At 34.5% G+C, this 27,359-nt stretch overlaps 1 protein-coding gene across 1 annotated transcript in view; it reads right to left on the bottom strand.

The window, feature by feature from the left end:
- Nucleotides 1-27,359, bottom strand: part of CYP97B3 (cytochrome P450, family 97, subfamily B, polypeptide 3) — a 122,241-nt gene that overhangs the window by 60,043 nt on the left and 34,839 nt on the right. The window contains exon 6 of the mRNA XM_090010191.1: nucleotides 11,202-11,375. Within this exon, the coding sequence (XP_089866317.1) occupies nucleotides 11,202-11,375 (174 nt within the window). The remainder of the gene's footprint in view (nucleotides 1-11,201; nucleotides 11,376-27,359) is intronic.

Below are 27,359 nucleotides of genomic sequence, written 5' to 3'. Positions count from 1 at the left end.
GTAGTGAACAAGTACCCAGCCAACCGGTAGTCGGCTGGGTTTTTTTTTTCGAAACCCTGCCAATACCCTGCACAAGCTGAACCTGTGCAGGTCTGCCAGTCAGCCTAGTAATGGCATAAGAATATAAAGCTTCCAATGTACAGAAAAACAGTCATGTTCAGCTTCGGATTGTGAAAGTATCTCCAACAAGATACTACGAACAATATTACAATATTCTTGGAAATAAATGCGTATACAAACGCCCAACAAGAACACTTGAAAGACTTATGCACACAATGCACAACACAAACTCACAAATGCACAAATACGAACCCAAAAGTCATAAGTTTCACTAACACAAGCTTGGGCTATAATCCCAAAGCCTTCAAAAATACAATGGAGGAGAGCCCTTTATATAGGGGCTCCCACACAGTCGTTGGAGCCCCTCCAATGGTCACAAATGTGACCGTTGGAGGGGCCCAACGACTAGTAGTGGCCCCCCAAGGTACAAAGTACAAAGTGTATAAAAAAAGAAAAAAGAGAAAAATAAAAAGGGAAAAAATATAATACATATTCAAGAAATGAATATGCGCAAAAATGAGGAAAAGACTAAACTACCCCTACGGCTAAATAATAGAAATATATATTTTATATATATAATAAGTAGATACATATTTATATATATTAATATATGTATATGTATTACCTTATATATATAAAATATATATATAACATTACATGATTTGATTACATAATTTAACACCCCCCCTCAAACTTAGGGCAGGATGACCGAAAGTTTGCTAAGGAAGTTGAAGCGCAGAGTACACAAAGCTTTAGTGAAGAAATCCGCCAACTGATATTCTAATGTGACATATGAAAGGTCCATGACTCCTTTGAGATACACCTCACGAACATAATGACAATCATGCATGCATAATACATTCATATGGCCAATATTCATGTAAATCAGATTTTTATGTTCATATGAACTTATGAATAACCATTCACAGTCCTACATATATAGCCTTTCATTTTGGCAAGCACGTATGAACAAGTAAACTTACAAATATGCAAGTGCATATTGATTTTAAAATCCACTTCTACAAAACCCCATGACATAATCCCTTTATCATGAAATATGCCATTAAACTACCAGCCTATTATGGTAAAAATTCTGTTTTAATATAAAAACAATCATAAACAGCAAATATGCATAAAAAGAATACATCTACATGCAAATCACAATACCCTTTGCTTTTCAAAACATCACAACCCTAGATCTGCGTCACATTATATATATATATATATATATATATATATATATATATATATATATGAGACATTCAGATCATTTACTCATTTTATGTGCATTGATAATTCTTACATTATATCACATTCGATTATTTTGACATGAAGCACACACACATATCTACTAAGAAATTTAGTTAAATATCCATAATACACACATCAATCATGCTATACAAGTATGAGAGATACATTCAAACAATCATAATACGGTCATCTACCGAGAAACTATGTAGGCGTGATAAGTAAACAACCTAAAAGCAAATCATTTGTAGGCGTGAAGTATCATTCGTTAATAAGTTAAAATCAATCAATTATAGGCGTGAATTCACCTATAGGCTAATATGAGAATCACCATAAAAGAACAAGTAATATAACCAATAACAAAACAAAATAAATTATACTCACAGAGCGATTGCAGGGTGTGGCACGACCGTGATATTTGATCTATTGTTCCCAAAGCTCTGATACCATTTGTAACGCCCCGAAATTTTTAACCCAAAATTTGAAGATTTTTTTTTATATATATATAACAGCGTAAACAAGAAGTAAAAATAGGGCTAAGCATTTCGAGACATTACGGCGGAGAGAAAACCCAACACATTTATTTCATTTCAATATCAATGAAAATCATCAGAGTTAAAATCATAAAAGGAAACCCAAGCGATCCCTGGAACAATAAATCCAAAAATCTCGATCTGATGCCTCATCCCGCAACCGCTCATAAACCCTATTCTTTACCTGAAAATAGTAAATTGATTGGAATTAGACTACCACGTCTAAGTAGAAAAACTGTAACTCTTAATGCAGGTACATCATGAGTCTAGTATGTGATGTGGGTGTCAAGTGTAAATGTTTAGTATATACAATAGCACGTAAACCAACAACAGTAATCAACAGTCATTCACATGAGTAGGTAGAACATGGTATGCAACATTAATAAGCAAGTGAGGTAAGTATGCAACAGCAATAACAATAACATACATACCTTTTATGTAATAGTTCAATCATCTCATATTTACCCATTTCAGGATTTCAGTTCATTTCAAATTCAAAATATAGAGCATGCTGAAAGAATATGCAAATGTCCCTTTTATAAATCCACTCACTGTGATACCTAACTGTTCTAAATAGTGTTTGTATTATCTTATCCCGCGGGTACACACGGGCCAAGGCAACCATCACAGAAGAGAACGTTCGGGGATATATTATTCAAGGGTATTTTGTTAACCCGAACATTCTAACTGAGACTGAAAATCCTAAGGGAGCGGCCAGTGACCGAGAGAATCCCCCAAAGGCCAAAACCAAAACAGGATGCATCCCTAACTTCTGCAGAAGAACAAAGATCTACCACCTAGGACATATTGGTAGTCCGGGTCCCCCCCCCAACTCCGAGGACTGGGGACCATCGAGTCACTTTAGCTCGAAACAGTAAAACACATGTCCCCGGAGTTTTGTACCACTTACCCTCTCCAAGGTAAGCCCGAATCTGAGTGGGTTAATCTTTTCATTTAATTATTTTCCCGAAGTACAGGGCATTCCCCAACTTCCTTCTACTACCTTAGCAGTAGATCCTAACCTTAGTCATTTTACCAAGGTGCATAAACCATCCAAATCCTTTTTACATATAGCTTGCTTAAACCCATTCAAAGTGCTCCGGTGCCTTTAAACCAGTCAAGCACACAAGCCTCGGTACCTTTAAACCAGTCAGGCCATAGAAATTAAATTTAAGTTTCTCATCAATGTTATGGTTATTACCCAAAGTGCTTCGGTGCCTTTAAACCAGTCGAGCACGAATACTATATTTTCATTTTCATATGGATTCACATCATAACTTCGATGGTCTATGCATGTCCCTCAACACACTAGCTTGACATTCATATGTCCACAACCAACCGACCCATAGGTTCGGTTACCAGATCATCATTCATCATCATTTTTATTATTTATTTATTCTTCAATAGCAAATTGCCACAACGTACCATTAGGTTTTGACTTGTGACATCCCAACACAGGGTGGCATTTATTAAAAGATTCGCAAAACAAGCAAAGACACTGTTGGTGTCCTTTATTGAGCATGCAGTGTAATCTTTAGAGATTTGGAAATACAACTATATACATTTCTCCAAACACATTCTCATTTGAACATTCCACAAGATATACAGCTTAGTTGGCATTTGATACTTTCAGCAAATATGTAGTGTTAGGCAATAGTACTTCAGAAAAATATATACAGCTTATCATGCATAAGAACATTGGAGAATAAGCATCTTAATGGCCATTTGAACCTTCTAGATAATATACACTTAAAGGGGCATTGGAACATTTTAAGAAATATGAAATTGAACATCATGATTTATGCAGCTAAATAAGCAACTACATCTCCACTGAATATGCAGCTTAATAGTCATTTTGAGCATCAACTTCATATGCAATTTGAAAATGCATTTTTAATCTTCCACTAAATCTTCAGTCGAACAACTTTACATGCAGCATAATATCTGGAACTGGAATTCACAAATCACCACATGGAAAAAGTCGACAACTAATGAGCAAATAGCTTATATCGGTTCTGACATGGAAGCTAAATTAAAATCCAGACTTTCATATTATAAAAACCGACAACCACCAAATTCATATTCAATACATTTAACATTATTGATAGCCTGCAAAATAAAAACATAAATGTATCTATGTTAGGTAGTTAACAGGGAAATAATTGAAGTATTGGTTTCCTGCTGGGTTTAATAAGATTGCTTTTGGGCAGCAGCTAATGCTTTAATTGAATCAATAACAACCAGAATACCAAATCCGCATAGATATGTGAATACAAAGCAGCTTACGGCTTAAGGGAAAGAAATGGTCACTTCAGTTACAATTTTCCGCAGTGTTATAGTCATTAATTCATCCTCAAAATCTGCAGTGTTGGAGAGTGCATCATTGTTATTAATTTGTGTTCCTGTGAAATGTCTCACTAGAAATGGTTAGCTTATTAGAGGGTTTTTCCGTGATTTCCAACTCATCCTTACCATTAGGATACAGAAGACTTCCTAATAAAACAATTACAGAAAAAGGGTAAGGTATTCCCATAAGCTGTCTTATGATTAACTGAAATCCCTAATTTTTGTTGTAAGGTTTTGGAAAGTAGTTCAACCAATTACAGGTGACCTGACTCTATATGTATATGTCAGTGTAATTTATATTGGGTTGTCTTCAAGGGTCAGAAGTTACTGCTATTCTCATATGAGGCTATAAACAGACGACCTACTCATAACTGAGGAATACAACCCCAGAGATTCAAAAGATCTATGAGAACCGGTAACCTCTACTTAATTGAATGAGGAAGAAAACAATGTTAGGAGGCCATCTTATAGAATAGCAGGTTTACTTATAAAGGAATCTGTATCGCCATTTAGCGAGCTAAACTCAACTTCTTCTTTTCTTTTTCGAACCTATTTTGTGATTCATCAAATGCAGATGTTGCGCAAGCATACAGTAGGTGAGATTGCATACGAATACATAGCATAACAACCTATTCCATAATTCGTCTTATATAAAGATTGTGCAGACATCCTTCGTAGCATACAGGTGTATAAAGGCAAACAGGCAGTTCGTGGTTCATCAAATACAGAGATTGTGCAAGACTTTTATTTCATGCTTGCACTTAACATTCTACTAAACATAGTAACCCCTACAAACCCCGATTTAGACAAGATTTGAAGATCCAATACCGATTTTCTTAAAGACAAAATATGCTAAGCATGCCTGCAGAACCCAGATTCTGCCCTTGTATCGGTTAAACCCACCCAAATGGGCTGAGCATGCTTGATGTAACCCATCAGCAGCAACCATAGGAAAATCTACTATCGAAAATTCGAAATCCCCAAATCGAGAATTTGGGATTTTCGGCAAACCTAAATCCCAGATTTTTGATTTGGGATACACAGCAAATCCAACGTCGCCTTTCCAACATAGAAAACCGGAACCCCCAAATCGGTGATTTGGGGTTTTCAATGAGATTTAGTTTTAAAAGAAATCTAAGGACAAGAGATGAACTGGATTTGAGGTTCTCTTCACAACAGCCGAAATCCCCAAATCTAGAATTTGGGGTTTTTCGGACAACCCACACCATAGTCTCAACCCATGACGTACCCAACATGGAGAACACAGAAATTTCCTACCTCTTCCGACGCTTTTCCAACGATCGGAGACTGCTGTCGCGATAAGAGGGTCGGCCACTATCGAATGCTCCACTGTCGAGCTCCCCTGTCGTCGGGCGTTCTTCCTTAAGCCGTGCGGACAAGAGAGAGGAGAGTGTGAGGAAGAGAGAGCGTGGGAGGAATAGAGAAACGGGAGGGCCTATGTAGAAGGTTGCCCGAAAAGGGAGGGCCGTTACCCTCACCGGTGGCGGCTGCGCATCTCCCCTTTGTTGCCCCTTGTGATTTCCCCTTACGAGGGTTAGGGTTCACTCTGAACCCTAACCAGCTTTGTTTTATCAGGCAACCCGTATCGGGTTGCCTTATGTAACAATTTTTTTTTTACGTATGCGGGGCAGGGCTTGGGTCCGGGTCCAAGACCCGAGTTCCAACCAAGAGTTGGATCTGCGACTTACCTATGGTGCGGATCTGCAACTTGCCCGAAATATGGATCCGCATGTTGGATCCAGATGGATCCAACTGTGGATCCATTTATTAACTTGGGTATATATATAAGTTATGTTTATTATTATCTTATTCTATTTTTATGATATTATACATAAATATGGACCCTTTATGGATCCGTTTACGTTAATCAAAAATTGACATAACTTAATATGGATCCAAGATCCATTGTGCTTCGTAAATCTTTTTAATAAATTTGGGTCCAGAAATCTGAAGTTTTAATTATATGATTTGGAACTATGGATCCAAATGAATTATTATGGATATACATCGATCCTTACGGTTTCCATACAAGGATCCAGATTAATATTGAAGTTCCGACGAAGATCCAAATGAAATGTTAAGGATCCGAACATCGCCTAGGCTATACTAATCCCACTAAAGTGTTGTAGACCCAATATAGAAATTTTACCATTAAAATTTTGATTTAAACTTCGAGGATCCAATCCATTTGACCAAAATCTATCATTAAATATTCAATTTAAGGTTCGTGGTCCGATATCTAAGATCTGAATGGAATATCGGAGTTCTAAACAGGATATTTGGGATCCAACAATGAAGATCCAAATAGGTCATCCAAGATCCAATTACGAATAAATAATTAAAACAATAAAATATTTGTGTATCACCTTAATGACTTAAAAATCTAAATTTATTTATCTGATAAAAATCGTGGGTATTACAATATATATATATATATATATATATATATATATATATATATTGTTCCAAAATAAATTTTGAAAAGAAGGAAATGCATTGATTTCCACCATGAATCTTAGAGTAAATTTTCAGATTTACTATTTTCCATGGGTTTCACTAAAATATTGCATGGAACACAAATTCATACTCTTTTTATCATCCGAAACAAGAAAAAGACTCGTACCTTAACCGTAGATCAAAAAGAAACAAAGACATAATGGTGGAAACGACGGATGATCGAAGAATCTCTCTCTCTCTCTCTCTCTCTCTCTCTCTCTCTCTCTCTCTCTCTCTCTCTCTCTCTCTCTCTCTCTTCCTTTTTTTATCTATTTATAGATCTCTAGGGGTGACGCCCCCCCCCCTTCTAGATGGACTGGAGAAGAGGGTGCAGCCCCACCTGGAACTCTCTTCTCTATTACGAGTTTTGAAAATTTTAAAATTGTCCAAGTTGACTTTTCAAAGTTTTATTTTAATAGGCTTTTTAAAACCATCTTAGATTCTTCTAGGTGTGTTTAAAGGCTCTACTCCGAGTCCTAAACAAATATCAAAATTAAAATTTTGAAATTAAATTAATTAATTAATATTAAATTAATTAATTAATATTAAATTAATTAATTAATATTAAATTAATTAATTAATATTAAATTAATTAATTAATATTAAATAATAAATAAATTTTTAGAAGCTTCCAAAAATTGCCAAATTAACTTGAGAGGCTTTTTAACATTAATTAACTCCAATTTAAAGGTTTTTACTGAATTTAAAGTTGAAAAAATCATTGGGCATGAATTTGGATTTTGATCCAAATCCAATATCCAAATCCATCTCCAAAAATCCAAATAGGTCTTGGGCTGGATCAAATCCAGATTAATATGGGTCTTGGATAGAGTCCAAATCCATATTAATTTGGATCCAATCTATCAGATTCAGTCTAATCTAAATCCGGATATGAACTGACAAACTGCTCCTTTTTTTAAAAAATGCGATTTTCGGGCCAACCGTAGCCCGAATCAAGGAAAATAAAATATCGTTATACTCAGAATTTCGAGATGCATCCAACGATATATAAATCGAATTTTTCTTTCGAAATTCACCCGAAAATAACCCAAAATTTGCTTTAATTTAAAGGTCGAAAATAAAACTTTTTCTCACATTTTGAGTGGCTCGTTTAGGCCTTGACAATGAGACCTGGGCCAAGACCAAACTCTAAAGCATCAGCCTAAAATCGAGAATCTACCAATTTTTTCTTCTATACTTAGCCAAATTTTCGAAATTCTCAAATTTAACTAAGTGTTAAAATACGCGATATTACATTTGTGCTTGTATTGTGCCTCTGTATCTTTATGTTGTCAATGTTTGGACTTGTATGTGCTTTTGCACTGTGTTTTTTATAAATTTCGCATATTTTATCACATGTTTTTCTAAGCATCTCATTAGTAAAATCTCGTATGTGTATGCCCATAGTGGCTATTGTGTGCATTTGATTGCTCATGAGTGCTTAGGTACTTCTATTGTATTTGTGTGAATTCTCATTGTGATTCATTTATTTTTGCTTATTTTCAAGTATGTGTTCTTGAAAGATTTTTTTATCTAATTCTCATTGCGATTCTTTATTGGTTCTAAATTAGTGCATGGTTCATTCATATATGCATTAGTTGTTAGTTTAAATATTGCTTCTAATAGATCCATGCTTATTTATATCTTCTGTTGTGTAAAGATGGTTTCTTATTGAGTTATTCATTCATAGTATTAATAATGATGAAAATTTATGATTGTTATATATTAATGTCTTTTGGGATAAATATATATGTGCATGATTTTCATTGTTTTCATCTCCCTTAGTATTATTCTCTTATGGTCGAGTTTGTCAAAGACTATCATGTTTGTAGTTAATGACTATTCAAAATTCTTACATTAAATGATTTTGAAAAATGTTAAAATTGACTTATTTTGTACGTATCTTATGTTTGTGTGCTTGGCCACTCTCTCTCTCTCTCTCTCTCTCTCTCTCTCTCTCTCTCTCTCTCTCTCTCTCTCTCTCTCTATATATATATATATATATATATATATATATATATATATATATATATATATATATATATATATATATATATATAGTTATTTCTTGTTAAATTGCTCTTGTTTTTGCTTTCTTTAAGGTTCTTCAAATATTGGCGGGATGAATGATTCTAAAGACATTTCGAGAGTATCAAGGATTGATGATATTGAAGATCCTTTATGTAATAGAGCATATGATTAAGCACCCCTTGAGGAGACGCCAAATGGAAAAACTTGATGAAGTCTATGAAGACATCTTCTGTAATGGGTTTCTTATTTTGTAATTTCAAACTTACAATGAGTCACCGTAAGTTTGAGGGGGGTGTTAAGATTAATGTAATATAAGTATATATATATATATATATATATATATGTATATGTATATGTGTGTGTGTGTATATATATATATATATATTATAATAATATATATATATAATATATATATATAGGAGTCAAGTGAAACTAGCTTGACTAACTCCCAACGGCTAGAATTCTATTTGTTGGGAGCTCTCTCCCACATGTGGTCTTTCCCTTTTTATCACTTCTTCTCTCCTTCTCTTCTCTACCTTTCTCTATAAATATGAGAAGGTGTGTGCCTTTGTAAGATGAGAGAATGATGGGTAGTATTAGGGTTGTGTATTATTTTTCTTTGAGTGCATTGTAGTGAGACTTGAATGTAATTTTATTTTGTATTTCTTTTAATGTCTATTATGAATAAAATTATTTATTTACATTTTGATATGAGTCTTTTAATTCTTAAGTTTGTTGTTTAAATGTATAATGTTTTGAGTCTTAGAGATCATCATGGAGTGCATTGGAATCCTTACCATTTCATGACAGTTAGCACTTATTCTCAGTCAAGAAACCTGAACTAAAGTGCTGATCACTTTTTATAGCTTATTGGATGACATTTTAAATCCAAAAGATTCATAACTATTCATCACGTAGGAGGTCTCACTTGATTGGCTGAAATTCTGAGTGGCAAGCTCTAATTGGCTAGTTTTGTACAAAAAGAGCAGTCTGGAAATGAACTTTGAGATAATTTCGACGTTTTGGAAGGCCATAACCGTGTAATGCAGGATTTTTGGCAAGCTGGTGGGCTGATAACCTCCTTGCAAAAGGCAGAGCACAACAAGGTATTTTTTGGTCTACTGACAAGTTAGCTTAATTTGACGACAAAATGCAGTTTAACAAGTTCACCATGGTCAACAAAGTCTATTTTGGTCTAACAACAAGTTAGCGTATCGTTAGACAGACTAACTTGTTTTGAGAATAACCTTTGATCTTGATGTCAGATTGAGGTCATTTTTGTTGCATAAGAAAGCTAAAACCTTGTACTTTAATTCTTCTTTTAGATTCAAAACCTGAAAACATAAGTTTAATCATCAATATCACACTTAAAGTGGACCTACACGAAATACAACTTTGTCATTAGACAAGTTATTTTGTTTCAGTTATAACTTCTAACCTTAATTCAAATGATTTTTTTGTTTGAAAATTGGCATTCTCAAGTTTATTCATTTTTCAGATAAAAACTATGAAAGCATCTCTTTGGAGGAAAAAATGTACAACTAAACTAGGATTTGTCTTAATTGAAACCCAAAAGGCCATGCTTGAGAAAAGAGATCTAATGATCCAATTTCTAAAACTTCAATTGAACTTTGGGTGTCTACAAGCTGCAATATTGAACTCCCTTTCTGTACCATAGGAGAATCCAAGGCCAGCCCTCCCCTCTCTCTTCATAATTACTTCATCTTCTCATAGACACATGAGCATATCCCCTTTAGAGAGGCTAAGAATTGATATATGCAAGTTTTGGTTTTGAGTTTTGAGTTAGGATTGGAATTCATTGATGCTAAGTTAACACGGTAGCTAGCAGAAATGGTTAAGGCCAATAAGAAAGTTTTTCCAGTGTCTGTGGAAATCATTGTGATAAACAACATGCTACCTATATGGAAAGCTTCCAAGAGCATTAGTGAAGAGGAAACCACAATGACATGAAGTCAACATGTTGAATGTCAATTTGAAGGATAAACATAAGAGATAATGATCAGCAAGCATGTTTGAGCAACGTATTTCTTGGACCTCTCATATGACAGCTTCACCAAGGAGATTCTCATTGAAGTTGCTTGGTTTGTCATTTTCCTTGACCTTGGTTGCAACAAGACAGGAGCCAACCAGCATCTCTGCCTACTATGAATAAGGAATGGTGCATGTTATATTAGTATTACATATTTGCAAGTTTAAGGATAAGGCTCATGACTTGTAGGTGGAGATCCAACTTGGTCATCCTCGCTCCCCCACTCTTCCCCATTCTTTCCATCCCCTCTACTGTCCTATAATGTCATACTTCATGTACATCATTTTGGCACAAGCTTGGCAGGTGTCTACCAAGTAGTAGCAGTAGCAGTAGGAGTAGCAGTAGCAGTAGCAGTAGCAGTAGTATAGTAGCAATAGTATAGTAGTAGTAGTAGTAGTAGAATCCATGCCACTGACCTCTCTAGTGTTCTTTGCATTTGAAATTAGTGCATCAAGGCAATCATTGATCATCTTGAGGTCTTTCTGAAACTTCCTTTGACGAGGAACAATCCATCTTGCAAGGGGAAACTTCCAGTAAGGAATGTAAAAAGTAGATCTATGTTCAGCTTCAAAGAGTGTACCATACACAGCCTGAAGTACAATTAAGCAAGACACTTACGTTAGCAGCATAAGAAAAGCAGTCTCTCAAGTAAAAGAGAAAGAAGCAGGCATCACAATTGTCAACTTCACAGTTCATCCAGGAGCACAGAAAATATGAAACTTGACAGTGTGAGAAAAGTAAAAAGAAAATTCACCAATTAGTACCATAGGATTGCTATCCCCAAGTTCCATAACAACACATATACTCCCCATATGCGAGATGTTAAGCCCACAACTAAATAAGTTTCACAAGAAGCATTCATTGATTAAGATTTACTGAAGTCCAAGAAAACATATTATCAATAAAATAAAAAACCTACAAGTACAAAAACTCCAGTGAGCACACTTTTTCTCTCACTTACACATAGTTGGAGCTTTACCCCATGACAAGTCAAAAGAATACACTTCTACATCTAAAGATTAAGTACATGGACCAACTTCCTGATGTTCAGGATGAAACATCAGAAGATAATTAAGTAGGTTATGCTGTTAGTTATACATCAGGAAACAAGCCATTGTTAAGGATAGGCCCAGAGTCTCGTGTTTATATTATGTTTGTATTATGTTTATATTATCAGGGCCATTTTAGTCCATTGTCACATGTGGGATATTATTAACATTGTTATGTATTGTAAGGGTATTTCTATACACACAAAGAATATTAATAAAAGGATACCTAGGGTGTCTCCTCATTCAAGCATAGAGGAACGGCTTATTGTTGCTGCCATATCCTTCTCTGTTTTGTTAAAGTACATACATACATACATACATACATACATACATACATACATACAGGCTCAATAGAGCTGTTGGGATGCTCCCAACGGCTAGAAATGGAGCTGTTGGGAGCTCCCAACAGATCTATTTGGTCATTTACCAAATACCCCCTATGAAAAGGGAAAAAGAAAAAGAATATAAAAAAACAAAGAAAAGACAAATGCGCCCCTAATGGACACAATCTATTTCATTTGACTGAAATGATGAAAATACCCCCAATGAGTATTACCTATTACACATTTGTAAATATATATATATATACAAATGGTCCAATGGGAGCAAGAATTTTCAAGAGCATTTCGTTTCTAACCAGAAGAACCGTTTTCAAGTAGTGTTCGATCGATTACGTATTAATCAACATTCGATTGATTGGTCCAAGGTTATCGACAAACAAGATTTGTCTAAGTCACTTCATTTCTTTTTTTCCAAGTCACTTCTCTTTTTGTCTAAGTCACTTTTTTCTTTGCGAGTATCGGGAATATCCCCATTCATAGGTCCGAGATCCACATCTATGAATTGAAAGGTCTGAATGATCAACTCTGCAATCAGTTGTTAGAATCAATAGGTGTTCAAATCGTTCATTTGAATAAATTGAAACCTTTCTTATTGGATATATATATATATATATATATATATATTTATTTATTTATTTATATATATATTTACAAATGTGTAATAGGTAATACCAGAGTTACCAGTCGAGGAAGCGGGAGCGGGAAGCGATACGGGAAGCGGGAGCGGGAAGTGAGGCACTTTCAAAAATTTAGGAAGCGGGGAAGCGGGGGACCACTTAGAAGAAAATTTTGAACCGTCTCGGAAGCGACCTAGGAAGCGAACCGGAAGCGAGGGGGAAGCGAAAAAAAAATGGAAAAAATGGGGAAGCGAGGGGGAAGCGCGTTTCCCATAAAAGGGAAACGCGCTTCCCATAAAAGGAGGACGCTTCGAAAGCGCGGCGTTTCGCGCTTCCCCTTTTGCTTAGGTGCTTCCGATAACTCTGGGTAATACCCATTGGGGGTATTTTCATCATTTCAGTCAACTGAAATAGACTGTCCATTAGGGGGTGCATTTGTCTTTTCTTTTTTTATATTCTTTTTCTTTTTCCCTTTTCATAGGGGCTATTTGGTAAATGACCAAATAGAGCTGTTGGGAGCTCCCAACAGCTCCATTTCTAGCCGTTGGGAGCATCCCAACAGCTCTAATGAGCCTCATTGTATATAAAGGGGATCTCCCCCTCCTCTCAATGAATGTTTGTCTTAAGCAATTACTCTAATAAGGATTTATATTTTTTACCTCTTGCCCATTAGTGGCCTTGTGTGTACGTTCTTGTATTTGACCCATAAGTGGGCATTGTTTATGCACACTTTAGTGTGTTTGTAAAGCCCATAAGAGGCATCCTATTGTTCTTTTTGTATTTTATTACACGTTCTCCTTTACAGCAACTCTCTCAAATTTCACATGGTATCAGAGCGGGGCGAGAGTAAGCTCCTCATCAAATCCAACAGATGATAAGTTCCTTTTATTTTCTTCCATGTTTCTTTCCTCTTTGATTCTTCTTTGCATCTCGTCTTTCTTATCTATCTTCTTCATTAATCTTCTTAATCATCCCTTCAAGATCGCTTTTCTCTGATTATTTCTTGTGTTTCCATTAGATTATTGGGTGAACTTATTGCTGTCCTTTAATCATCTTTTCTTATTGGATTCCTTTGTTATTTGCCTTCTTTCCTATCTCCGTCCTTAAAGTATATATATATATATATATATATATATATATATATATATATATATATATATATATATATATATATATATATATATGCAGCAACCTGATTTGTCCAGTCCAAATTCAAAAAATATATATATAACAGCAACCAGATCTGTTATATCTTGCCTGCTGATATATTGTGCCAGCCCATATTCAAAAAAAAAAGGGGCGCTTGGTATATCGTGTCAACCCTAGTTATAGTTAAAAAAAATCAGGGTTGACGATATTCTAGTCTGCTGCAGCAGACTTGTTATGAGGTTGATGTTGTTAAATTATGTAATCAAATCTTGTAATCTTATATATTTTATATATATATATATAAAGGATGATACATATACATATATGATATATATGTATATGTATCTATCCACTTATATATATATATATATATATATATATATATATATATATATAAAACATATATTTTTGCTTATTTTAGTCATAGGGGTAGTTTAGTCATTTTCTTATTTTTTACGCACATTCATTTTCGTGAATGTGATTGTAATTTCCATTTTATTTTTTATTTTTTATTTTTTATTTTTTATTTTTTATTTTTTATTTTTTATTTTTTATTTTTTGTCTTTTCCCAAAAGATACCTTGGGGAGCACTCAAATAGATGTTGAGCCCCTCCAACGGTCACATTTGTGACCGTTGGAGCGGCTCCAACGTCTATGAGTAGAGCCCCTCCAAGGCTCCTTCTAAGATTTTATAAATAGGGGTTCTCCCCTTGTAATTTGTTATGGCTTTGAGTCAAAGCCCAAGTGATTAATAAAGTTTTCCTATTCTTTTATGCTTTTGAGCATTTGTGAGATTTGTTGGGTTGTGCTTTTGTGCACAAGTGTTCTAAGAGTTCTTATTGTGCATGAATGCACATGTTTTATCATCAAGAATATTAAGGTCTTGATCATAGTATCATGTTGAAAATACTTTCACATATGTCTCTATAGTGCTTTTTGAATATGACCCCAAAAAAAAGTACGGTAACCGAAAGAAAAGAAGAAAAAGGTTACCTAGTCATACTTACCTCCTTTGCCTTGAATTCTTGTCTACGTTATTTACTCCCTTTCTCAGGGATTCTTTGGTGTCCAATACCCCTATCAACTCTTCTTTTCTAAGTCAATTTGTCATCAGATAAGATTAATGTATCCTTTTGTATATATATATTATTTATTTATAATTATATTTATATTATATATATATACAGTTATATACAACAACAACAACAACTACGCCTTCATCCCAAAACAATTGGGGTCAGCGATATGAACCAAAAAAGAAATTCATTTTGGGTCTTCCACATGAATCCTTTTCCTCCAATCATTTCTATCCAACGCCATGTCCTCGGTGAGGTTCAAAGCATTCATATCCTTTCCTATCATCTCCATCCAAGTCTTCCTAGGCCTACCCCGACCTCTTTTAACTAATATATTTTCCCATTTCTCCAACCTTCTAACTGGAGCATCATTAGGCCTTCGCCGAATATGTCCAAACCACCGTAAACGATTCTCTCGCATCTTATTTTCAATGGGTGCAACACCTACCTTCTTACGTATCTCTTCGTTCCGAATCTTATCTTTTATTGTATTTCCACACATCCATCTAAGCATCCGCATCTCAGCTACACTCATTTTTTGAATATGATGTCTCTTGGCAGCCCAACATATACAGTTATATATATTATATATATTTATTATAAATAAGTTGACTTAGTCCCAACGGCTTCTCCCTTGGATTATTTGAGAGGGTTTCTTCTTTCTCTTCCTTTACTTCTTCCTCTCCTTCTCCGCTATAAAAAGGAATGTGCGTGTATGTGTAAGGTTGAGAGAGTGATGGGCAGTATTAGGGTTGTATATTGTTTTTTTTTAGTGTATTGTAGTGAGGCTTACATGCAATTTTATTTTGTATTTTTTATGTTGATTATGAATAAAAAAATTTATTTACATCTTCATGTGTATCTTTTAATTCTTAAGTTTGTGTTCAAATGTATAATATTTTGAGTCTTAGAGTTTGTTATGGAATGCATTGGAATCCGCACTATTTTGTGACATGGTATCAGAGCAAGGCGTCGAGGTCTTGGAAATGATTTGTATTAATGAATGAAATGGATTTAAGGATTTCGCATTACGGTATGTATCTTTGGCTTCTCGATTTTCATATATATGGTAAGTTTTTAAAAAGAGTTATGTTTAAAATAAATAATTTTTGAAGAATGGTGTGTTTTGTCTTAGATTATGGATGTGTAGTGAAAAGCTATAATTTGCAAAGATATATATGTGCTTTTGCACACTCATTTCATTTGAATAAAAATATAATTTTATATTGTGCCTTATTATGCATTCCCTTTGTGGGATTTGTGATTGTATTCTTTTAGAACACCTTTTTTTTCCTTTATGGGTATTGCAAGTATGTTGCTTAGAGAACAACTTCGTAGTTATTCACTCAAAGTTGAATATGTGGCTTCTTAAAATATTATATGTTTTGCAAAATACTAAAATTCATGTTTGAATGTTTCTTAACATATGTATGGACTATCTTTGAAATTTTTAATATTATGATATGATCAAACATGAACTTTTATCGTGATCTATTTCTAATGAGGCCTTTTGAATATATTATTTCATATATATTTGAGCAACATTACTCTATTAAGTAAGATTATTTTCAAATGGCACATATTGGATTAAGGTTTTCTTTTTGGTATATGCCTTAAGAAATCTTTATTGAATGGCATAAGCATGACTTGTTATCGTACAATAAATGTGTTTAGCTTTTGCGATTTCTCTCTTGCGTATTGATATTCTACATCATGTTTATTGAAGAGTGTTGCGTTATAAGAAAAATCTCTTGTTTGATGTAATTATATACATGTGGATCTTTATGGCTCTTTGAGAGTATTTTATCAAAAACATCTATATTGTTTTTATGACTCTTGTTCATCTTTGTGAGGATTGTACATAGCCCTTTATTTGTGTAGTTGTGCACTAGTACACTTAAGTTTGATATATATATATATATATATATATAGAGAGAGAGAGAGAGATCTTTGGGAATCTCCATATGATTGTCTTCAATTGCCTCATAGTAGACTTATGATTTAACTTCTAATCATATGTGCTCTTCTCCCTTTAGTAAGATCATTTGTATGTGCTTAGTGTATTTGTTTCTTGATTGGTGGATTTATGATCTTTTAAAGGATTCTCAAACCTCATAATTTTATCTCCTCTATGCAGATTGCTTATATTGGGCATGACTCGTTATTTGGTTATTCAAGTTTATGAAAATTGTCATAATACATCATGTATAGAATATAATTGCATCAATTGACATATTGTTGTGCATATGATTGCACTAATTTTTATGCTAAGGTTTTTACCTAACTTTATTGGATTTGATTTGAAACTTTTTTTTTCAAATCGGATATTTGATATGAACTCACCTATATAGAAATTGAATTATGTGAATATGTATTGCCTTTTTTTATGGCATTTGGATTGTCTATCATAGAATTTTATGTGTTAAAATATAACATGTAAATACATATATATAATAGATATATATATATTATATATTTATATTTTTTATTTATTTTTTATTCTTCCTTTTTTATTTTCTTTCTTTTTATTTTTTCTAGTTCATTTTAAACTAGATGGTCAAGATCTCGTTAGATCTTGACCATGCCTATAGCCGTTGGACCTAGTCCAGCGGCTACAAATAGAGCTGTTGGACTAGGTCCAACGACTCTTAGGAAGAGCTCTTCCTCTCCTCACTCTACATTTTGTATATATAGGGTTGAACCCCTCTTTGTAAAGCAATGCTTCTTAAGCATTTTAGTGTATGAATAAAATATTATTTATACTCAAGTGTTCGTCCATTTATACCCTTTCAAGGGTCATGCTTGTAGTGTCTCCAATAGACACATGTTTGAGAGTTGTTTGTGCATTTGTGGAAGAGCACCATTTCATTACATGGTATCAAAGCCGTAGAGACCGTAGATCTTGAAGTGCTTCCACCTCAATTTTTGTACCTCATTTGCAAAAGGTGTTTCATCGTTGATACATTTGTTTTGGGTATCATTATATATAGACACGAGATATTTATACACACCTTCGTGAGTGTCCTTGGCCCTTTAGTAACATTATGTATATGCTCTTGTTTTAGTCGCTGATACACTTGACCTTTTAGAATTGGAGGTCTAGTGAGGTGATTGCTTGTGATGGTCAAACTAGTGTTTTGATTTGCAAAATTCATTCATTTTGATATATGAGATTTTTTTTAAATCTCTTCGTATTTTTCTAAACTCATGTGCTATTGCATGAGAAATGATTATTAAATATATTTTCACGAAATTTGCATTATATATGCTTTAGTTGCATGCTTTATTCCATGATGGTTATTTAAAACATTTTCATGCATTTTGCAGTATACATGCTTTAATTGCATAATTTATTTTGTCTTGCATATTCTGCATAAGTTTTTTTTTTATTTCTCAAGCGTCTTCTATACAAAAAAAAATCTTATATGCTTGAGTGTATGTGAACAATTCATAAGTGGACTTTGTGCTTTTATTCTTGTAAGCACGTAATAGACACTTTCTTGTTCCTCTTCATGTTCTTGTTTTTCTTTGACTAATGCTTTTCTAAGCATTTTCATAATAGAAGATCTATATTTTTATGTATTGGTGTGTGCCCTTTGTGGCTTTTGTATGCGCATAGTGTGCCTTGGTGATTGTTCTCGTTTGAATGTTGTATTGTCCCATAGTGGACTATTGCTTGTGTAATCTCTTTTATTTGTTGTAATCCCTTTGTGGATTTGCTATTTGTTTCTGCTTATATTGTTTTTTAAGCATTTGAAGGGCATATTATTTTACCTTACAAATTATTTGTGTGGTCCTTAAGTGATCCTTTTTAGTTATATTACTTCTAAAATGAAATTGAATTATGTATTTGGTTTTTTTTAAATCTTTGTTGAATGATTGAAATTATTTCTTATCGTCCCCTGTGTAAAAATGTTTTGTGATTCAAACTCTTTTGTGAGATATCTCTTTAATGATCATGTCTTTGTGATAAATATATGTGTACTTACTTTAAATAATGCATGTGTTCATGAATGATTAAAGTGATAAAAGTTTATCGCATGATTTGTTCACGTTAAATTATGTTAAATTGACTTAATAAAATAGTTTGACTATCCTCGCTCCATAATACATAATTAATAATCTTTTTAAAATCTTATGATATATATATGTGTGTGTGTGTATAGTTCGGATATTTTGTGAGCTTATTTACAGCTTCTCAAGCTTTGATGATATTGAAAATCCTAAAGACCATTTTAGAGCACATGTTTAAAGATCAAGAGCACTCCTTAAGAAAGCAACGAATGAAAGATCTTGATGAAGACAAATAATGATATTTTATGTAAAGGGTTATTTGTTTGTATTTACAAACTTAGTCACTGTAAGTTTGAGGGGGGTGTTAAGATTAATGTATCATTTTGTGTGTGTGTATAGATATAGATATATTGTTATTTGTACATATACATGTTTATGTATATATCTTTATATATATATATATATATATATATAATATGTATATATTTAAATATATTATATATACATTAACATATTATATATATTTATTATAAATATATATAGGGGACCAAGTCAAACAAGTTGGCAGTCCCAACTGCTAGAATTCTAACCGTTGGGAGGTCTCTCCCTTAAGTTATTTGAGAGGGCTTCTTCCCTCTCTTCCTTTACTTTGTCCTCTCCTTCTCTGTAAAAAAAGATGTGTGTATGTGTAAAGGTTGAGAGAGTGATGGATAGTATTATGGTTGTATATTGTTTTTCTTTGAGTGTATTATAGTGAGGCTTACATGTAATTTTCTTTTGTATTTTTTATGTTCATTATGAATAAAATTATTTATTTCCATCTTCATGTGTATCTTTTAGTTATTAAGTTTGTATTCAAATGTATAATATTTTGAGTTTTGGAGTTCATGGAGTGCATTGGAATCCGCACCATTTTGTAACATCATCGACAAGTTAGATTCCACTAATTTTATTACGTAGAAGAAACAGATCATCCCATTTATTAGCAATTATGGTTTGATGGGGCATCTCGACGGATCTCTACATATGCCTGTGGAGTTATGATGCAAGAGTGGAGCAGAAGACCCGGGTTCATAAGGATCAATTTGGATGCAATTTATATTTTGGATTTTTTATCATTTGGATCTTTTGTATTTAGATCATTTAAGTATTTGGTTCGTTTGTAATAGATATCGGATTATGTATTAGATCCAATATCCATATTTTATTAGATTATGATAGGTTTTATCTTTTAGAGGGTTATCAGATTAAGAAGTTTATTTGGATTAAAATTAAGGAAAATCTCATCTATTTATAGATAAGGAAACCTTTGTAGATAAACGGTCAAAAGTTAAGTTGAAAAATGAAATTCAGTTATTTTATTATTTTTCAGTTACTTTCCTTGCATTTTCCTAGTTATTCAATTATTTTCATAGTTGATTAGCTTAGTTCGGTATTGAATCCTGCGGAGCTCGGGAGAGACCCTCCTGTTCACTACATCAAGTTCCTGTTGCGATTTGAAAATAAGGATGGACAGCAAACTCAGGATACCATGGTCCCTAATCCTGAGTATGGAACATGGTCCAAGAACGATCAAGCCATAGCTTACAATATGGCTACTCTTCCCGCGAAGTTCTCCTACACATTCCTACTGGTGTGCGGACTCGTGATCTTTGGCAAACTCTTCGTTGCTGGTTTAAGCAAATCTCCACGCCTAAGATTTATCACTTGAAAGGAGAATTTGGAAAGCTCGCTAGAAGAGACTCTACAGGATTAAATCCATCACTGATCAGCTAGCTGTCATTGGTGCCCCCATGGAAGATAGGAAAATTTGCATGCATACATTGTGAGGCTTAGGACCCGAGTACATGTTTGTCACCATGAACACAGGAAGAGATCCTCAGCCACCTTTTGATGGGCTACGTTATATGTTGTTAGTGTAAAAGTATCTCCAAACAAGATACTAAGATCAAGACCTTAATATTCTTGATAATAAACCCGGCACATATGCATAATAAGAACACTTTAGAACACTTGTGCACAAAAGCACAACTCACAAAAACTCACAAATGCACAAAGGCATAAAAATATTGGAATCACTTTATTGAGCACTCGGGTTTTGACTCAAAGTCATGAGAAAATACAAAGGGGAGAGCCCTTATTTATAACAACCAAAAGGGGCCTTGGAGGGGCTCCACTCATAGACGTTGGAGCCCCTCCAACGGTCACAAATGTGACCTGTGACCGTTGGAGGGGCTCAAACGTCTATTTGAGTGGGGCCCCCAAGGTACCTTTTGGTACTTAAAAGAAAAGAAATAAAAAAATAAAATTAATTTACAATCACATTCATAAAAGTGAATGTGCGTAAAATAGTGGAAAAGACTAAACTACCCTTACAGCTAAACAAATAGAAATATATATTTTATATATATAATAGGTAGATACATATACATATGTATTAATATATGTATATGTATTACCTTATATATATAAAATATATATATTACATTACATGATTAATTACATAATTTAACACCCCCCTCAAACTCAGGGCAGAATGACCGAGAGTTTGCTAAGAAAGAAGTTGAATCGCGGATCACACAAGGCTTTAGTGAAGAAATCCGCCAACTGATATTCTGACGTGACATATGGAAGGTCAATGACTCCTTTGATGTACGCCTCCCGAACATAGTGACAATCCATCTCTATGTGTTTGGTCCGCTCATGAAAAGTGTGATTCTTAGCAATATAAATCGCACTTTTGTTGTCACAGCATAGTTTGGTAGGCCCTTCAATTGTGATCACCATGTCTTCCAGCAACTAATGAATCCATACAATTTCCATGGTATTAGTTGTCATGGCACGATATTCGGCTTCAGTTGATGATAGGGACACTTTTTGTTACTTCTTGCATCTCCATGAGATTAATGAGTCTCCTAAAAATACACAAAAATCAGTGAAAGAGTGACGGTTATTTGGGTCACATCCCCAATCATAGTCAGTATAAGCAATTAATTTTAACTCAGAAGAAGAAGACATAAAAACTCCCTTATTAAGAGTACGCTTTAGGTATCTTACGACACGTAAGACGGCACTCATGTGAGTAGAAGTTGGTGCATGCTGAAACTGACTTGCCGTATGCACTGCATGTGAGATATCTGGTCTGGTAATACTCAGGTACATCACTGATCCTACAAGTTATCTGTAGGGAGTAGGATCGGAGAGAAGAACACCATCATCAATCTTCATTTTAGCTCCTACTATAGCAGGAGTTTCACAAACTTTATCATCTGAAATACTTGACATGTCAATAATCTCAGATGCAAGCTTAGTTTGAGACAAAAAATACCCTCTATGAGAGTATGCTACCTCAATACCCAAGAAATAACTTAAAAAAACTCAAGTCAGACATTTCAAACTTATCCTTTAAAATCGATTTTATGCTTTTAATCCCTTTAGAATCGCTTCCGGTTATAAGCATGTCATCCACATATAGAAGTAGAATAACAATCCTTGCATTAGATTTTCTAACAAACAAAGCAGTATCAGTAAAACAGGATAAAAAACCATTTTCTAACATTACATAGTTAAACCTATCATACCAAACCTTGGGAGCTTGTTTCAAACCATAAAGTGTCTTCCGAAGGCAAAGCATTTCCTTTAGGAGACTCCATTCTAGGAGGAGCATCCATATACACTTCTTGGTTTAGATCTTCGTTTAAAAAGACATTCTTAACATCCATTTGATAAATGTTCCATTTGTTGATTGAGGCAATGTTATAAGACATCGGACGGTGACTATTCGAGCTACCGGAGCAAAGGTCTCTTCATAATCAATCTCATATTCTTGACTATATCCTTTTGCAACTAAACGGGTCTTGTATCTCTCGAGGGACCCATCACTCTTAGTCTTAACCTTAAACACCCATCTACACCCTATTGCTTTCTTATCTTTAAGGAGGTCTTGAAATTCCCATGTCTTTGCTCTCCTTGGAGCTTCAAGTTCATTATCCATGGCGATTATCCATTCCGGACATTTTCGTGCTTCCTCGAAGTTTCGAGGTTCTATGTAAGAGTGAATGGCGCTTAGACATGCTCTATATTTAGGTGAAAAAGACTCATATGAGATGAACCTAGAGAGGGGTTTTCTCTGTCTTTCGGTCCTACGGAGGTTTTTTTCACTTTGAGGAGTAGTCCCACTAGCATCATCATATCTTTCGAGGGCACTTCTGAAAGTATTTCTATCTCTATGAGTGTAGGTTATGGGATCTCTATGCGGTTCTTCATTGACATGTTGATGAGGCGTTGGGGGCACAGAATTGGTTTCATTATTACTTGAGTCATTTTGATTTGACTCATCATCACTAGTATCATCATCTTCAGTCAACAGATCAAACAGAAAAAAATAGTCTATATTCTCGTCATTAGATTCAAATTTTTTGAAACCACTGATATTTTCCAAGAAGCTTACATTTCTGGAAACATATAGTTTATCATTTTTAATATCATAACAACGAAAACCTTTTTTGAGTTTCGGAATAACCAAGAAAGGCACAAGGAATGGTCTTGGGGGAGAGTGTCATTTTTATCAGTAAGGACAAAACATTTACAACCAAAAAACCTTAACCTGCTATAATCAAGTTCTTTTTCGTATAATTTTTCAAATGGGGAAACCTTGTTCAAGTTTTTTGATGGGAGTCTATTTATGAGATAGACTGATGTAAGGGTTGCCTCAGCCCAGAGTCTTTTTGGAATATTTTGTGAAATGAGCAAAGTTCGTGTTGTTTCAATAATATGCCTATGTTTTCGTTCAGCCAACCCATTTTGTTGTGGGGTTTTAGGACAAGACTTTTGATGGAAAATACCATGATTTTCAAGATAACTTTTGAATTCATTAGAAAGATATTCGTCACCCGAATCGGTTCTAAGAATTTTTAAACTTCCATTGAATTGATTTAAAATCATCATATGAAATGTTTTAAAAATCGAGAAAACTTCATGTTTATGTTTAAGAAAATATATCCAACTAAATCTAGTGTAATCGTCCACAAAGATAACATAGTATGAGAAACCTCCTTTAGATATCACCGGAGCCGGACCCCATACATCGGAGTGAACAATTTCAAAAGATTTTGTTGAAAACATGGATCTTTGAGAAAAAGGAAGGTTTTTTATTTTCCCAAGAATACATTCATTACATACAAAATTTTCATTACAAAGATACTTAATAAAAGGCAAATAAGAGATTTTAACAATGTTGGGATGACCCAATCTCTTATGCCATACATGAATATCTTTGTTTTGAGCAACATTACAAAATTGATTCTTGGGAATTTTGAGAAAATCAACATAGTAAAGGTCTCATCTCCTAGAGCCTTCCCCAATCAACTTCCTAGGCTGGCGATCCTGTATCCAACATTTATCAGAAGAGAATTTTATATCGCAACCATAGTCCGAGAGTTGAGAAACGAAGAGTAAATTTAAGTTTAGTTTTGGTATAAGATGAATTTTTGGAATAAAGAAGTCTTGTTTTTCAAAATTGCCCATTCCTTTAATTTCAAGAGGTGTTCCATCCGCCGTTGAGACAAAAGATGGAAGAGAAATTTTAGAAAAATCAGAAAGAAAACAAGAACTTGGAGTCATGTGAAATGAAGCACCGGAATCTAGGAGCCAAGATGTCTTACCGAGAGAAAAGGAGGATGACATAGCGGCTCCAGAAATGCCTCCTTTAAGAAGAGGTTGAAGAGCATCCACAATTTGTTGAAGGGAAAGAGGCTCATTTGATGAAGAAGGTCGTTCCTCTGGTTGGGATGCCATAGCCGCGGTAAGAATTTTCTTCCATTTGGGGCAAATGGGTTTGATATGCCCAGGTTCTTTACAAAAATGACAAGTTAATTTGCTATAATCTCTTTTGCCATATCGATCATTTCCTCCTTACCCTTGATTTTTGAAATGAGGAGGTTTGTAAGCTGTAAACACCCCAAATTTTCACTCATCTTCTTGACATCGCCCTCAATTGGCACATTTCAGTTCTCCGAAAGCAATGAAGGGCAAAATGGTCATTTTCTGAGATTAAACCTTGCAGAAAGTCCAAAATTTCATTCTTGAGCCTCAAAATTTTCATATTTAGGTTCAGAGACATCTTCAAATTGCAAATCTTCAAAATCCTTTTCTTGACAAAAAGCTAGAATTTTCAAGTCCGAGCTTAGAGTGATATTTCATAGAATATGTCTTTGCATAGCATTGCATCATTTCACTGCACAGCATGTCATTTTGAGATCCAGAACTCCTGATTTTCAAAATTGTCCATCCAGATTTGATTTTCAAACTTTTTCAAATTGATTTTTAAACCCTGGGATTTCAAAATTGCCAATCTTTCTCATTTTACCCCCAAGACTTTGAATTACAAAAATTTTCTCAAGAAAACAATCTGGATGTTTGGATATTGATTTTAAAGATTTTATCTCAAAACTTTTTGCAAAAGATTTTAAATTTCTTTATAAATTTTGTTTTTACATTTATCCATATTTTTGCCCTGAAAACCCAATTTTTCCAAATTCTTGAAAATAAATCATGTTTTATCTCGTATTTTCAAATAAATGGAGTAGGACCCACCTTTGAACTAGCATCATACTCAGACTCTCAGGTAAGTTGTTTATTCTCAAGCGGGACCCACCTGGAGTTCATACCAATTTGCAAAATTGTCTTTTTCATTTCTTATTTATTTTTTTATTTTTTTAGTTAGTGGGCCCACACACATGTGGCACCCCATTTGAAAATACAAGATTTTACAAAAAACAAAATAAAGCTTTATTTTCAAAAGGATTTTAAAAGTGGATTGAGGTGGCATTTCCATAAAAGCCTCTCATTTATTTCCTTTTTATTTATTTGTTTTAATAAAAAAAAAATTAAGGAGGCACCCTTAAATGGCACAGCCGAATTTCCCTAAAGAAACAAATCTAATTTTGCCTAAAACTTAGGGAAATAAAACCAAAATTTTGAAAATCATAAGGGACGCCTTTCTTGAAACAGCCATTTCAAAAAAAAATTCAAATGAGGAAACGGAACCTCATGAATGTGGGGAGGGCTGCGTTTTCTTTTTTTTTTTGAAACAGTTTTCAAAAGCTTTAAAGAGGGGAGTTTTGAAGAGGAAAAAGGGGGGCTAGCCGATTGAAGGAAGAGGGGGAGTCGATTGAAAAGGGGGAAGGAGCCAATTGAATAGAGGTTTTTCGGTTTTGCAGGGTCTGCCACCACCAGCACCCGATCCTTCATCCACTCCAGCCCAGCCGCAGGAGAGCCACCACTGCTCTCCATTCACTCCAGCCCAGCAGCAAAAGAATCGAATTTTGATTTCTTTCTAGCAGCCGCAGGATATTCGTTGGTTCAAAAGAGATCTTCCACCTCCAGCCAGCTGACGTCTCCTTCTTCAGACCATCAACAAAAGAACCCAGCTGCTCTCCATTCACTCAGCCCAGCCGCAGAGCATCTCAGCAGGTTGCTGCCCCTTGATCGCTGGATACAGGAGTTCAGCCACCATCGACTCCTTCATATTGCCTTCAGACAACGGCTGCCTCCTACCAGCTTCAACTCATCATCCGCAGGAGAACCAGCTGCCATTTTTCCTTCAGCCCAGCCAGCAGAGGTCCAGCAGGAGGCTGCTCTTTTTTTCAGGTCTACAGCAGAAGACAATCACTCAGCCCAGCAGCAAGTCACGCGGTGCAGGGATCTACTCAAAATCTTATTTGCAGTTTGTTAGCTGGAGTAAACATCTCGATCCAGCATTGAAAGGGATACCCCCTAACAATCGGCCAACGGTGGGTTATTTATATAATTTCCATTGTTTTGCATTTCTACAATGGGCTGTTGTGTCTCTTCTTTTTCATTTATATAATTGCCATTGTTTTGCATCTCTACAATGGACTGCTTTGTCTCTTGTTTTGCACTCATCTAATTGCCATTACTTTACATTTCTACAATGGGCTACAATGGGCTAACGGTGGGTTGTTTTCCACAAGAGATTTCTATAATCTCTTGTTTGGCATCTACAGTAGGATGCTCTGTCTAATGCATCCCAGCTCCTCTGTCAAAATTTACCCTCTGCATGTTTCCTTTCCATCATGTCTTAGTGTTTTACAGATTTCCACATTCTTTTTTTTTTATGTTGAAGGCTTTATAGCCTATGTCATTCTGTATACATACAGCTCATTTTCTTTTTGTTGGTTTGATAAAGAATAATGTCAAGTTGGAATTACCAGCCCGAATCTGTTTTCATAACCACCCTCGTGGTGGTAATATAAAAAATAAAAATAAAAAAGCAAAAAAGTAGGTTGTTTGCAGTGAGCAGATTTA

Source organism: Nuphar pumila, chromosome 6, assembly GCF_984573655.1.
Source record: "Nuphar pumila chromosome 6, dmNupPumi1.hap1.1, whole genome shotgun sequence".
NCBI lineage: Eukaryota > Viridiplantae > Streptophyta > Magnoliopsida > Nymphaeales > Nymphaeaceae > Nuphar > Nuphar pumila.
Note: the sequence above shows the minus strand (reverse complement) of the source record. Positions and strands in the feature narration are given on the sequence as shown.